At 39.6% G+C, this 15,994-nt stretch overlaps 1 protein-coding gene across 1 annotated transcript; it reads right to left on the reverse strand.

The window, feature by feature from the left end:
• Positions 1 to 342: 342 nt before the first annotated feature.
• LOC136456081 (pre-mRNA-processing protein 40A-like) lies at positions 343 to 14,724 on the reverse strand. Its single transcript, XM_066455843.1, is given in 30 exon segments — positions 343 to 1,103; positions 2,463 to 2,795; positions 3,613 to 3,715; positions 4,283 to 4,347; positions 6,320 to 6,427; positions 6,526 to 6,618; positions 6,750 to 6,797; positions 8,154 to 8,252; positions 8,329 to 8,445; positions 8,533 to 8,586; positions 8,663 to 8,755; positions 8,835 to 8,915; positions 9,853 to 9,958; positions 10,125 to 10,159; positions 10,246 to 10,332; positions 10,445 to 10,522; positions 10,588 to 10,656; positions 10,740 to 10,838; positions 11,361 to 11,433; positions 11,524 to 11,849; positions 11,934 to 11,991; positions 12,099 to 12,151; positions 12,519 to 12,588; positions 12,715 to 12,776; positions 12,913 to 13,041; positions 13,142 to 13,318; positions 13,320 to 13,451; positions 13,551 to 13,619; positions 13,708 to 13,802; positions 14,564 to 14,724. Coding segments are annotated over 29 exon segments (2,985 nt in total). The 5' UTR covers positions 13,744 to 13,802; positions 14,564 to 14,724; the 3' UTR covers positions 343 to 971.
• Between the last annotated feature and the right edge of the window lie 1,270 nt (positions 14,725 to 15,994).

Raw genomic sequence — 15,994 nt, forward strand, 5'->3', positions numbered from 1 at the left:
ACAAAGCAACTTGTTGAAAACTGAGCAACTTCAATCTGTAACCTCAGCACAAACCATGTTACCTCAAAACAAACTGCACCATGGACTTCGAAGGAAATGAAAAATTAGCCTGATCAGCTGTCAGATGGAACAATAAAAGGTGTCAAGCATGGGCTGGTGTTATTGCTATATCCATTGCCCCCCAGCAGTAGCATCACAGATGCGGCAGAGCAAAATCCAGCTGATAGGCTTCAGCGCTACTCAACAGGCAAGAGATGGCAATAAATCCATGTGTAACAAGACTGGAGATGAATGCTACAAGTAGCTGATGGTTCAGTCAAATGTCAGTCATCAGGACATAAATAAGATTATAATAGTTGGAACTAAAATAAATTGATGGTTTTGTTTATTTAATTTTCTGAGAATAGGACAAGACAACTTGTGGTTATGGCTATCTAAAGTTGCATGTCCAGCCAAGGTTCGAAAGGATAATTAAGGCACACTCACACTTTTCAGCTCCCATGTACTGATGTACCCAAATACAAACCTACACAGTAAAGTACAAAGGAAAAATAGAAGGCAGAGGTAAAAAGTGTCTAGGAAGGCAACAAAATATCTTGTTAACGTTACAAAAATACATGGCTACAATTCGCACATCCAGACAAAAGAAGTTACTACTCACACCATCCCAAACCAGGACATACCATCCACATGAAGCAAACCACATGGTTAAAGTGCTGCACCTTTTCCAGAGAATAATATGTGCAACTACCCCAAAACCCGCACATTGATTATGCAAAAAGGAAAGAAACGACAAGTGGTACTGCAGAAATGTAGATATTAAAGAAAATATTTCGGAATATATGGGACTAAATAACTATAACACTAATGATTGTTAAGCCCGAAGCACTATGTCAAAAGTAAGAATAGGAGCAATGGAGAACATGACAAGGGGCAGTAATTACTGACAATCTTGGTAGCAAACCGAAAGACTAATGGACCTCTCCATCTTCTCCAAGTTCACCATCTTCCAGCTCATGTCCACCATTTCTTCTGCTACTATCTCGGTCCTTTTTATGTCTTTTGTGCCGGTTTTCACTATCCGAGTCTGAACCATGTGCATGCTGCATGATCAACAATAATGATCTTATTACACACTTAACCATAATCGAATACCATGACAATGATTCAGGTGATTGAAGAATATTTCAGAAATTAAGCAACAGAACAGAAGAGTTACCATATTAATTGCAGCCATTGTCAACGTTTTGGTTAAGTTTGATGGGTTACAAAAAGATTAGGTTGTATTCAGATTGATTATGATGCTGTCATTCTAGTAGGGAAACAAATCCGAGAGCAAGGACAATTTTTCTTTTGAAGCTAGCCATACTACAGTTATATTACTTTCCTTTGTTTCTTTTTTAAATTCATACTTTGCAACAAGGAGGTGTTAGTCCTCAATGGAAAAACTGATTCAAAGGATTGTCAGCACTGCACATTTGTGCCAAGGCTGTAAATATCCAAAAATCACAAGACTGGTATGATTATGTGAGCTCTCTTTGTAAGTCGTAAGCTCTACAAAGTCATACTACTTTCGATCACAAATTTGAAATATTGATGGCCAAAGTTAAAAAAGGTTTTAACTTATACCCTGCGACAACTATTCAAAGCCGTGGGAAAATTTCGGATTGTTCTACAACCAGTTTCCCGCTCAAACAATTTAAGGCCATGGAAAAAGACAACCCAGCTAATAAAGACAAGATGACCTAGCCGGCTGATTTTGTGGCTTATCCAACCAATTACACATGAACATGTTATTCCCTCCATTCCAAATTATAAGAAGTTTTGGGTCTTCTAGATACATAACTTTTGCTATGCACTTAGATATACAGTCTAGATAAAAGCAATGTGTCTAGAAAAGCCAAAATGTCTTATAATTTGGAATGGAGGGAGTAGTCTATTAAAAGTAGGGGACCTAGTACGACGTATAGTAAACATTTATAGAATACAGAATAGTATGACTAAAGCAATAAACATTTTGTGGGGGAGATGGAATAATGCCTACTGTTTCTTAGGAAAAAAAATTCTAACAGACATCTAACAGCAAATTTACCTTCTTGTAGGTATTTTAGTTTATTCTAATAAACAAAATTAGGAATAACTACTGCATCACAAAAAAAGTCCTGGTGGTTTTACAGCTGAACATCACAAGAACAAGGTAAACATGTTTGAAGCCGAATAACACAAACAGGAAACAGAAAATAACTACAGTTAAGTGAACTTGAAAGGAAATTGTCTTCAAACAGTAGCATCAAGCTCGCTCTGCTGACATACTGATGCCAAACACATTTGGTTACAGTTGCTAAATCTGTTGATTTTGTATGGACTTTAGCACCACATGAAGTATGAACGAATAACACCAAATCAGAGTCACAACATCCCCAATGTTTAGCTTGATTTGCACAGAATAGCAAATTTTATACCTTCCTAGATTTCTTGCGATCACTGCTATGCCTCCGAGACTTCTTAGCATCATCTTTATCATCCCTTTCAGAGCTTACATCATCTGTGTCATGGTGGCGTCTCTTATGTTTCTTTTCTTTATCTTTATCTCTTTTCTTATCTTTTGTACCATGGGTGTCCAAATCAGCACCATCAAGCTCCATTTCATCTCTCCTTGATCGATCCTTCCCTTTTTCCTTTTCTCTCTCCTTCTCCCGGTGGTCTCTTTCTTTTTCTTTGCGTTCTTTGTCCTTCCTTTCTTTCTCTTTCTCTTTCTTCTTCTCTTTCTCCTCACGTTCTTTCTCTCTTTTTGCCTAATATAAGAGTAAAAAATTACAGGGGGGAAATGAGAAATGAAAAGAAACATCTCACAGAAACTATCTGGTTAGTTCAGTTGGTTCCCATAAAAACATTAACCATATTTGAAATCTTGGCATTGTGCTGTCTCAAACCAGATCAAAGCACAAATGCTTAGTTTGGCTTAATCTTAACACATACAAAATCATATTCCCTCTATTCCGAATTATAAGTCGTTCTGGTTTGTCTAGATACATAGTTTTTATTATGTATCTAGATATAGTATATATCTAGGTGCATAGATAAAGCTTATCTATGCACCTAGAAAATCCAAAAAGACATAATTTGGAATGGAGGGAGTAATATATAGATCTGAATCATAACTTATTAATTAAAATATAAAAGTAGCTTAAAATACTAGTGCTTTTGAATTTAATATTATCAAGGACTGGATGTACATGATAGCTACAAACATGTTGAGTATAGGTTAAAAGGCTTGGAAGCCATAATAATCCTGCATTTCAGCTCATTGGTTATACAAGTCTCCAAAGCTGAAACAGAACTGAACCAAAAGAGCCAATCAGCAAAGAAATCGGCTACGCTCGGGTAGGTTGGATCACACTTCTTTTTCCACCTCTGGTAAGCAACACAGGTAATAAACACATGGTATCTACCATTCCCACTAAGTACCAATTGTGCATGCGAAGCTATGAAATAACACAAAATACAAAAGCGAAGCTATGAAATAACACAAAATACAAAACAGCATATAAACTATTAACCAGTTATGAAGACTGCAGATATATGATATGAGACAACAATACAACCATTTACCTTTTCTTCCTCCCTCAAACGTTCTTTCTCTTTTAACCTTTCTTTCAGGTGGACAACACACTCTTCAAAAAGCTCTCTAGCATAAGTCTCACTGTCCAAGGCCCTAATGCAACAAAGCCAACATAAGAATCACTCACTCGATAAAAACAATAAGTAGGAAAATCTGATACGAGTCCCTATCATACAGCAGTTCAAACATCCATGACACAGTTCATCACCTCCGAGGCTTAAATCCACATTTTGCATGACATATTTCTATACAAAATTATTTGTAGTCCAACACAATCATTGTTCAGTTTCAATTAAATGAATCATGTACTATACTGGACACAATAATCTTTATTTAAATGAGGACCCAAAATAGTCAAAAAAAATGGAACCCTTTTTGTTCAGAGAATCCAATACCACGATATTAAAGAATTGGAGCATACTCATTTTTATTTGGGCCTGGAGAATAATTTCTTTTCCAGAAGTAACAACTCATATACTCAACTAATTTGACTGTTACCACTACTGCTATATTCTGTGTACTATAGCGAACAGGCAGGACTAGTAAACCGTTTTTGTTTTCCAACCCACAATGGCAGTACATCAACTAGTCGGGCACATGCATGTAGTGTGGTAAACTGTTCTTAAAATGATTAAAAGGATGATTGACATTTGCCATTACCTGAACTCTTGGCTATCCTCGAAAAGCTGTTTAGAATCATCCCAGGTTGAAGAAGCTGATATTTCCTACAATGTTTCAAAGAAACACAAATAAATCACATCAAAAGCATGGCATATCCTGATATCCAGATTAATAGTCTGGCAAATTATGTCACCATATCCATCGAACACAGAACACTGGACTAAATATGCATGCAGTTGCAAGGGATCTCAGAATGGATTCAGATTTGCACTGGAAATCAAAGATTTTGCAATCCAAATATGGTATGCTTGGACAGGGTCACAGAGATGGTATGGTTTCTGTACTATCAATGAAGAGTCTATTGATGAATATTCAATATGCCCAGAGCAAATAAACTTCAACAAAATGCAGGTCGTAAATGCGAATCTAAAACAGCCGAAAACCATTTTCCCTGGTTTAGGCAAACTCCAGTACCAAAACATCTCAGAGTAGGACTGATACTGAGAAAAATACCAAGAGTCAAGTAGCTGATGCAAAATCAGTTACCAAATAATAAAGCCATTCAAGTGATGCTACAGGAAAGAAGTACCTATAAGATTTGCATTTTCAAAGTACCAACACATTTGGCGCAGGTTTAATAATTCTGTGTTATTTTTGCATTCAACAAATTCAGATAGCATTTACTAGTTCAAATAAATCCACTTACTATATATCAACAAGTTATGGATTATATCATACTCCGTATAAAGCAGCACATCAAGTTAAGCTGATAAGTAGCAAGTCATAGCCATTCTTCCTGATATTTTACCACCGTGGTTTCCCATAAGAGCAACCACAATGTATTTCGACTACTTAGTCCACATGGGTGGGACCTGTGTCAGCCACAATGTTCAAGTCTATATGGACTGTAACACAAAAAAAAAAAATTCATATGTATCCCAACCGTGAACCGTCCACCCTCAGCCCATCCTCTCTCTCTTCGCTGCTACTCGGCGGTCAGCACACATCGGAAAACCGCCGCCCACTCCCTCCCTTCGCACTGCCATACTCGAGCCAATATCTGATCAGATTGGAGGCAAAGGCCAGTGGCGGATACACACTCACGGGAGGTGCAGACGGTACGCATGGGGCGCCATGCAGCCACTGAATCGGTTTTCTTCTTCCCGGATCTGATTTGGGCGGCTTCTTTCTCATGTCCGGCGTGTAGATGGCGACCTCTCGGGCCGCGCGTATGGTCGGGGCAGGGTGACCTCACGGGCCGTGCGGATAGCTATGGCGGCGAAACTCGTGGGCAGCACGGATGGCCATGGCGGGGGCGGCAGCGGATGGCTGCGGCAGCCTCGCTGGTGGTGCGGATGGCCGGCCACTGCGGCATCGAGGGCTGCGCGCATGGCTTGGGTGACGTCCTCGCCGGTGACACGGAGGGCCGGGACGGCGTCGTCGCGGGCGGCGCAGGCAGCAGGCGGGAGCAGCAACAACAAGAACCCAGACAGAGAGATGGAGAAATATTTTTTATTGCTTATGGGCGGTCCGTAGGCTTATTGACGATTCAGGCAGTCTGTACGGAATAATTTAGTCCCTATGGACTGCTTTTGGAGCACATTGTAGTTTCTCTAAAGGGCATATGGCATGTTTGAATTTGAATCCATTGCCTAAACCTTCCCAGCAAGGTAAGGGTGGAGGTGCCGAGGTGGATTCAAGTTTGGTTCTCTTGCCTTGCCTTCCTTTTGGGGAAGGTGAGCAAGGATTCTCTTCCTTTTGCATTTGGCACTCATCCACATTAAAAATTTTCATTGCACAACCTTTACACTAGCAGTACTAGGCACCATGGGTGATGAACCACGATACCCATACTAATTATTGCCAATTACACAAATGCACATTAATGCTACATGCAACTTGCACTTAGAAATTATAAGCTGGTGATCCTTATGAGAAGTGTCATTGGATGCTAAGACCCCAGGAATGCTGTCCAACTATACTTTTTTGTCGTGAAAACCCTTGTTACCATGCATAGCATGTCCAAGCAAATGTAAGCAATGGCAAAGAAATAATGTAACATGCTTACTGCAATACCTTGATTGAATACAGAAGATCTGAAAAATTTTCACCCAACCGCTGGCGCTTCTTAGCCTCTTTTTGCTCTTTTTCCCTGAGCCTTTCAAGCTGATCATCATAGATAAGCTGCAACCAATCCAGCAAAGTAAAACAACAATCTGGAAAAAATGGAACACATTGATAACATCATTTAGATATCAATCGAAACTTGCAGTCAATGACACCTTGACGTTGATGGTTGATATTCCTTTAAGAGCATCATCCTCCAGAATAGCAGTTTGGAATTCCTCTAATGTCCACGAAGTTGTCATAGGAATCTGGAAGAAGAGGGATGCAAATCATAAATACAGCAACTTTATGGTGTGTACACATAATACATGGTAAATCAATGTGTACTATTTTCCGCAAGAAGCAAAATGCAGATCACGATTATACACAAAAACCATACCTTTCCAGATTTCACCACTTCTTTGATTTGGGTCTTGTCTTCTTGATACTGTACAACAAGAGTGTACCAGGAAACCATAAGCATCACAAATATAAAGATAGCTTTTCAAATGGACTCATTAAAACAGATCTGCCATGTTCATCATGTGCTCACAATATCCCTTTTTCTTTTAAACAAGTTAATGTGTACATGATTCTTATGGAACTTTGAACATTTGCATTTTGCAACATCATGGATTCATCATATGTTTTAATTGAAGGTGATTTCGGACCCCTGGTCACCAGTCAATTTCCCTACTTGAAAAAAGCATTGGTTACTGCTAGATTCCTAATATAACGGGGCGCTATCTATCAATCAAGGCATGTCTATTTCAAATACCCTTCCCCTTTTTCTCTTGTCCTCCATATCTGATGTGATGGATTAACGAGCCATGGGCCAGCATGTCAATGGACCAGCCTTGCATCACATATCGAAAAAGAGATAAGATTACTTGAGTTGTTATTAGACCTTACATGTAGGATTAAGCTAGTTAATTAGATTAGCATGTTTGATTCGGTTGTTAGGAGTCAGACGGCTTTGTGTGTTGGGGCGAATGGCATGTATCTGAAGCAAGAACCAATAATCTAATTCCCCTTCTATATCTATCCCTCTCATCTGTGATTTCAGCCTTAGCAGCCAACCTCACCCAGCCATCAATGGATCGACCCCATCACAGACTTGGAATATGATATCTCCACAACCTTTTTGCCACTCTTTCCATTCACATCCTCACAAATTCAACAAGGCGATTTATCGCTGGTTAAGCTCAGGTACAGCAACAGCTAGACAACACAACTACTCCTTGAACGCTAATTCAGATTGTGAAAATATCAGCTAAATTAACATCAACCTTGCAATCATTGAAAGTACTGACTGAGCACCCTAAAGGTAGATGCACAACAATTCAATATACAAGTCCATTTGACTACATCACTAAGATGATCTCACACATATGATGACAGCTCTGAAATATTTTTCCACTACTATACCAACTGTACTTATTAAGGGTTTCCTTGATAGGTAGAAAAGATCAGATAGTATGTGTTCATTCTAAGAGAACTTTTGTTTTACCATTACTAGTTACCAAAGCTTAGTGTATCCCAGGAATAACACAGGTAGAATGATGTTAATAAGTAATACACGTGCAACAACTCCTTATCCAAGTGAATATGAGTCCATAATAATAATTAGGGACAATGCAAAAAGTTTAGGTGCTTTCAACCAAAGTTCACAAGTCTAAGTTCGATTGTAGAAAAGATCATACAAATGAAAAAAATAAAAGAAAAAAGAAAAGCAATAGTATAACACTCCCTAAAACATTGGATGAACTGTTACAAGGATATATCCAGAATTTCTGAAAATAACCTGTTTGTCAAGTTCCTCGATTACGTCATCAAATAGCTCTTTCGGTGTGGAGCCAGATGTGTTTGAGGCTACAGCCAAGTAAGACTCTGAATCTTTTATCTGTGAATTGATAAAATGTAAAGAATCAGGAAAAGCATTTTTTAACACTCTCTCTGAAAATAAATATTTCAAGAACCTGTGCACAGTAATCACGCCACCGAGTTCTTGCGTTAAGTGTACCATCAGCGACATGTTCTTCCAACATTTTACGGAACCCATCACGGTTTTTCCTCTCTTGTCTTCTCACTTGATCCTGTATGTGAACGTTAGCTTAATTTTCATCTATAGGTTGGAAAAAATAATACGGCTAGATTCTTGACGAGGAATAATAATGTAGTACCTTTTGTATCCGCTTCTGCTCTTCCTCTTCTTTCTCCAGGTGCCGTATGTACTCCTGCAATATACAAAATGTATAATTGAACATGAACCACGAAACAGTAAAAGTTGACTGAAGGCCAGGAAATAATTACTTGAAAAATATCCAAGCGATCGATCTTCTCAAGTCGCGAATAGCGTTCATCATCTTCCAGACGTTCCTGAACTTTTCTCCACTGAGTAGTTGCCTGCAATAATGAAAAAAATTATTCATTTGTAGAGCTTCTGTATAAACAGATTGACTATATGAGAAATCAAAGAAATAACCTTGATGAAGTCACATGATTCTAGAAAAGCTCTGTATTCTGCTACATATCTTTTGTGTTCTTCAGCAGCCTTGGCTTTTTCCTACAGTATGGTATGTATTAGATCAAGCACAGCATAAAGTACAATGAGTTAAACCGTGTCATCAGTGGTTTATGGTGAACATGTGACATTTCTGAAGCTAAAACTCCATTGTCAAAAACTAACAAGGTGCTTGAACACAATCCTAACGCTAGTGCAACTTTGGTTGATATATCTACACCTTGCCACACTTACCAAATTATGCCTAAGGTGTGAATAACAATTTGCTCTGCCACACCTTAGGCATGTTTGGCACGTGTGAGTCTGATATGTGGGGTATGAAGCTAAAAAGGTGTGGCCAGCCACAAATGTGGCAGCTCGCCACACCTTAGGCAATGCTTGGCACGTGTGACGACAAAATATGTGCTATTAAGCTAAAAGCAAGCCACAATTATTGGGAACCAAACCCACCTAAGAAGCTGTGGCTTCCCTTACCTTGTGAAATTACAAGTTATGGACACCATCGAAATATACCCTAAATTTTATCTTACTGCAAAGTTCACAGGATGGAAGGGGTTTAACCTTCCTCATTCGATACCCTCTTGGCTGTACTGCCACAAAGGCCATGGAATTGGGTCATGCTGCAAGTAACGGCTATGCCCATATAACAAGGCCAACCCATCTAGAATGAAGCTGTTCTCTCAAGTGAACGGCACTGAATAAAGTGCTTATAATAAGTATGAAAGAAACAAATAGCTTCAAGACTAACTGTGATTCCAGAAAAAAATATTTTGGAAGGAAAAATGTAAATTCTCCATTGATAAATTGCAGCGAATTTGTTTTTTTTTTTTCAAAAGCGTAGTACTAGGATAGAAGAGAGTGAAGCCACAGAATCCAAAACCAGTATATCAACAAAGAAATATATGAACGTTCAAAGATCAACAGTAAGAACTACCACAGTGAAAGGCGTCACAAGGCAAAAAGTTAAATATCTAATGACCTTCTTATGCAGTTCCACAAGATAGTTCTCAAATAAATCTTCACGCTCCCTTGGACGCTCAACTGCTTTGAACCTTTCATCATCTTCAAACATAAGTATTGCTTTGCTGCACAATGAACAAAAAAAAAGTACGTGTGACTCCAACAAGAAAAAGAATCAAAACATCAACACTATCAAACGGAAACTCCAATTATCTGGTGAAATTTTAGAAAAAAAACAACAGCCAAGCTTGGATGCTATATACAAAGAAAATACTGGAATTGGGCGTATACCTCCATCTTGTCAATGATGTGAGCTCCTTGCATTCCTGAATAAAAAAAACAAGGCATTCACTGACACGGTACATATACAGTAATAGAAAGGAGAAAACTTACTATAGTAGAACTAGCTTACTTCCAGCATTGCAAGGAAATCATCACGTGCTTTCCTATGTTTGACACGTTTTTCTTCGGCTTCGAATTTTTTGCGCTGGTTCAAGTACTGTAGAAATAAAATCATAATACCTGGGCCTCAGTGAAACATTTACTACAAAGATCTGGAGTTGAGGATACTGCTAAGAAGGGTCAGGATCTTATAAGAAACAAACGCTGACCTCGTTGAAAGCTTGCTTTCTCTCTCCAAGAGTTTTCAAAGCACCATATCTTTTGTCATTTATGATGACTCTCATAGTCTGAAAATGTTATAACAGTGTTACACATTTCATCGGTTGATGTTAAGTAGAGACGAGTTCCATACCTGATCCCATGTCCAATCAGACTCAACATTTACTGACTCGAGCAGGGACTTGAACACATTTTTTGCTTCCTACAAATCAAAAATATAAATGAGGTTGCCAAGTCATGAGCAAACATTCCAATTTATAATTTGCTTCTTTCAAGCCATCTCACCATCTTAGTGGCATAGACTACAGGTTCTTCTTCACTTGTTTTCTCCTCCAGTGGAGTGACATTAATCTTCCCTGCAACTGGCATGGTCTTTTTGGCCTCCTACAGAGTAGCATGTTGAAGCGGCGTCAACATTCAGTTACAGAGAGGGAAAACTAAACAGTTAAGTCCACTAGCCACTATTAAAAGAGATAATATAAAAAAAGATAATATAAGTGCGAAAATATGGTTTCATCCACAGAAAAAGGACTGTCCAGTTCAAATCGTTCTAATTTCCATCAAAGTAGAAACTATATAGCTGAGACTATAGATGTCCCCTCCCTCTCTTTCAAATATCCATGATTTTTCTTTTTTGAAATAAAAAGATGGAGAGAATAATTAACTTCAGTATGATACCTAGTTACCAAGAAAATAGGCTCCACAAGGATGTTGACAAGGATATTCACATAGAAATTGAAATGGAGCAAAAACTGCAAACTTTATAACAAAAAGGCAACCATAGACAAATTGTTACAATGTGGGGTCACTGACTTGGACAAGATTTAGCAAAGGATTATAAATACATCAATTATGAAGCACTTGCAAATCTTATGAAACAAAACAACATGCGTAAAGCAAATATACCTCCAAATCTTCAGCGGATGTACCATCCTCTGTGTCAGCCCCAGTGGTCAGAGATGAATTTTCATTGTTGTTTCTGCAATGTAACAAATAAACATATTAGCAGGCATTTGAACATCAGGTAGCATATACTACAGGATGAAAAATGGTAAACATGTGTGAAAACCTGCTGGCCCCTGCATCTGTTGCAACTAATGGAACTTCTGTGCTTGTTGCAACAGGAACAACAGCAGTACTTGGACCACCATTTTGCATGCCAACAATTGAACTGGAAGTGTTCTCCGCGTTGCGTGACGGGGCAGCACCAGGAGGAACAGAGTTTGATGACCCAACATGTGAGCTGGGAGCAATTATACCAACAGCAGATGAAGACTGATTAGCAGGTATAGTAGAAGGTTCAGAGGCAGCAGATCCAACAAGAGCACTGGCAGCTATTCCTGATTCTCGATCAGGTTGTTGATTTGATGCCTTCTCTGCCAATTCACGTGCAACCTGAGAGAGAGAAAATAATTGCAGCAATAATGTAATTTTCAATTAAACAAATATAGATGAAGAAAAGAAGAGAAAGAAGAAAACCTTTAACTCATCAGGAATAGTCCATCTTGATTGCTTGGTCACTTTGTTGAAATAGTACCTTCAGTGATAGAACAGTCAAAATACGGAAAGAAAATGGAGGATCCATTGACATATTGACATATAAATAAAAAGATCTAATTGGCAATTAATTCCAGTATAACTTACTTTCGTCCTTCTGGTGTAGTAAATTCTTTCCATTCGGTTGAGGCATCAGCCCTCTGTTAAATTAACAAAACCAATTGAAATACAAATTAATACAGCAAGGACGCATTAAGTACGTTACTTATATTAGAGAATGAACTGCTCTCAAGCAAAAAGAAACAAGAATGATTTGTTGGTCCTTTGCAAGTGCTCAACCAAATTTAAAGAATCAATCTAAATAGATAGAAAGCACAAAATAACGCAAAAGGGCAAAGAGTGTGCATGAATTTATGCACAGAAGCACACTGGGAATAGCACACTAACCTGCATAGGGCTAGCATAGGGCTAGCTAAACAGATGATATCAGGCACAAGCATAGGGCTAGCTAAACAGAACAAAATCATATGGCTAAGCTGCATGACTATAAGAAAATAGCACACTAACCTCCAAAGGTGTCATCAACTCAACTGGTTTCTCCCAACTTGATTGCCTTGTCTTCTTATTATAGTAGTACCTAGAAAATGAAAGGGAAAAATTAAAGCAAACCAGCTAAAGAGAAAACCAAAACATGAAATACTTAAATTACAAAAGCTTGTAACGAAGTTAATAACGGAAAGGAATTTAAAAAAAAAATACTAACTTTTTCCCCTCGGCTGCAGTGTGCTCCTGCCAGCCTGAAGAGCTAGGTTCAGACAAGTTGACCTGGTCATTTGCAAACTCAGTTATTCCAAAGTCAACGATATAAAATATTGTATAGTGGACAAAAACAATTGATACAGTAGAGGTTACAAAATTTGACAAAAAACAGGTGATGAAGCATAGGTCTGGCAATACTTACTGAAGGCAAAGTTGTTGGAGCTGACACTGGCTGGTGCCCAGACTGCATTAGAGGAGGCACATGAGGTACATTCTGTCCTGGGCCTGTACCCCAGGGTTGCACTACAGGAGGAATCGATGTTGGTTGATACTGAAATGTCGAAGTTAACAAGTTAGTAGATTAACCTAAGACTAGTAACAGACATCATACGGAAATAATTAACTCGCAAAGAGTGACTAATAGGACTAACTGTATAGGTCGGGGGTTGCATAGGGGCACCCATGCTGGGCAAATGGCCCCCAGGATACGCAGTTTGTTGCTGCCGCTGCATAGGCGCTGATGACATTGGTCTAGCTGGCTGATATACCATGGGAACCCCTTGTGACGCAGGTGGAACTTGATTTGAGTGAGGCAAGTGCTGCCCAGGATTGTGGAAAATGTGGCATTTGCCCAGGCATGCCAATGTTAGCCCCCGGCATAGGCTGACCAACAGGACGAAACTGCTGTGCTGCTGGCGGCATGAACTGAGGAGGCTGCTGCGAAGGAACCACTGGCCTAAACTGAAAGTGGAGCATGAGGAGCAACATTAGAAACATAGCCTAGAATTCTGGAAGCAACGAATGTGGAAAGAAACAAAAAAAATCTAAAATTCAGTTTACCTGCATGGGCATTGGTGGTCCAAGATTTTGTGGCTGGGCACTAGAACCCATCATGGGAGGCCTGGGAGGCTGCTTGTAAGACAATAAAGATGATTAGCACTATGTACACTACAGATGACATGACAAAATAATATTTACAGCATGTGACAGCACTTACCTGAGGCGGCCCAGGAGCCTGCATATTACTAGCCATCAAGCCACCATCAAAACACCAACAAAGAAGAGTAGGAAGAGCACCTCCAGAGATCACAGCTGTAAACCGTCCAAAGTATGGAAAAACAAAGATTGATTATAGAACATAACTCGTGGAGAACAAATAAGCTATTGGATAAGAATAAGAGCTGCAACAGCTAACTTGAAAACTCCCACTGGCACGTGCTTGCTATCTAACAATACGTCCAAAGTACAGAAAACAAAGATTGATTATAGAACATGACACGTGGAGAACAGAGAAGCTATTGGATAAGAGCTGCAACAGCTAACTTAAAAACTCTCATCGCCACGTGCTCACTAACAATACGAGGAGTAACGGAAACTCTAGGTGTGTGGCGCTTTGCCTTGCCTAGCCGCCTTTGACTTCCCCCCCCCCCCCCCCCCCCCCCCCCCCCCGCCGCGAAAAAGGGTAACCAAGCTTCCTTCTTGGTTAAAGGAATCCGACCCCTTCCATTTTGTCGGCACGCATATTATGAGCATTGGATCAGATAGAGTCCAACCCAGTTTATTGCTACTACAGACCAGATATAGCTAAAACCAAAAGATCTCCCCACCGTGGGTCTCATATGCACTACGAGAATTCTAGGCATTCCTTAGGAATCAACTCCTCTGCACTAAAACATCCAACTTGTGCCGCCTAATAAATAAATCAAATCAAACTAAAAGTTGCTGGAACATCTTGCGATCCCAATCTTACGCCAGAAGGCACCCTAGCAGCTAGAGCGAGAAACCCTAGCAGGCAGTTAGGGTTTGAATGCTCAGTTTAGCACAGCAGCAAGGGAGAGAAGGCGTGGGCATACCTGCTGGGTCGTGCTTGTGCCCGGTGAAGGATCCGACGAAGACCTGGGCACCTAGCGTAGGGCGGAGGCGGAGGCGGAGGCGGAGGCGGTGGTCGCGCAGTCGTCCCCGCGAGAGAGACGCAAGCGGGGTGAACCGAAGAAAAAGGCAGCGTGATTTGTGAACGCAGTCCAGGGCTGACCCAAAATCCAAAAAGCTGCTACAGTACCTGTCACATCGAATGTTTGCGGCTCATGCATGGAGCATTAAATATAGACGAAAAGAAAAACTAATTACACATTTTGGTGGGAAATTACGAGACGAACGTTTTAAGCCTAATTAATCAATGTTTGGACACTATTTGCCAAATAAAAACGAAGGATGCTACTAGGAACCCAAAATCCAAATTTTGCAAACTAAACGAGGGCTAAGAGATCCGATACAAATTTTGATGGGCCTCGAGCAGGCCGGGCCGCTGCTTTGTAGTTGTACGTACAATCTTATCTGTGTAGGGCACTAGGGCTGTAGGCACCCAACCCAATTAAAAAGGCTAGGCTTCCGGGAAGGGAAGAGGCTATCCACAGTTTCATCCACAGTTTCTAGTGTTTTGATTTTGACTAGTTTGTGCTCGTGTGTTGCTACGGAATAGCTAAACTTTTATACTAAAAATACACGGATCACATGATAAGATAATAATACTGTGAAATTAAATACCGAAGTTATAGTGACATTTAATTCAAAAAGCAAAGATTATGAAATTAGCAGAGAGCGCGGCGTCGTAGGCTCACTAACTCGACTGTATAAACTTTTTTTATTCGGCTAAAATAATGTTTTACATCGACAGGAAGAAATCTCTTATATCATTTCCGTGATACGGCTAAGATAATGTTTTATGTCGGTAAGAAGAAATCTTCGACATCTATTTCTTTCGTGCGCCAATAAAGAAATTTTGCTAAACCGTGCAATAGGGATGATGATGTTTGAGAAGGGTGTCTAAGCGAGCCCGACCCTGACACAGACACCCGCACCCGAGTCCATGTATTGTGTTTAGAATTTTGTGGTAAACCATACACTTTTGTAAGAGATATAATATACCTAATAAAAATACTAAAACACACTCGGTTTCACACATTTATCCAGTTTATCATAAATAATGTTCATTTAGCATCAATAATCGATTGGTATTGCAGAGGGTCAGATAATCTACATGTTGGAAACATGGAGCTAGTATGAGCAAACATTGAAAACCATATAAAGCAACATAAGTAAAGAATGAAGCACACATTCTGTTCTGCAGCAGGTAGGCCTTGAGTGAATCGGTACATATACCTGATCTCTGCATTTTCCTTCTCAGATTTCAATTATAGTTCAATGTTAACAAAAGAATCTTCAGATTCAGGAACTTCTTTGGTTGCTACTCAAATCCAGCATATGAAAATGTCTTCTTGAACACA

Source organism: Miscanthus floridulus, chromosome 6 (genome assembly GCF_019320115.1).
Source record: "Miscanthus floridulus cultivar M001 chromosome 6, ASM1932011v1, whole genome shotgun sequence".
NCBI lineage: Eukaryota > Viridiplantae > Streptophyta > Magnoliopsida > Poales > Poaceae > Miscanthus > Miscanthus floridulus.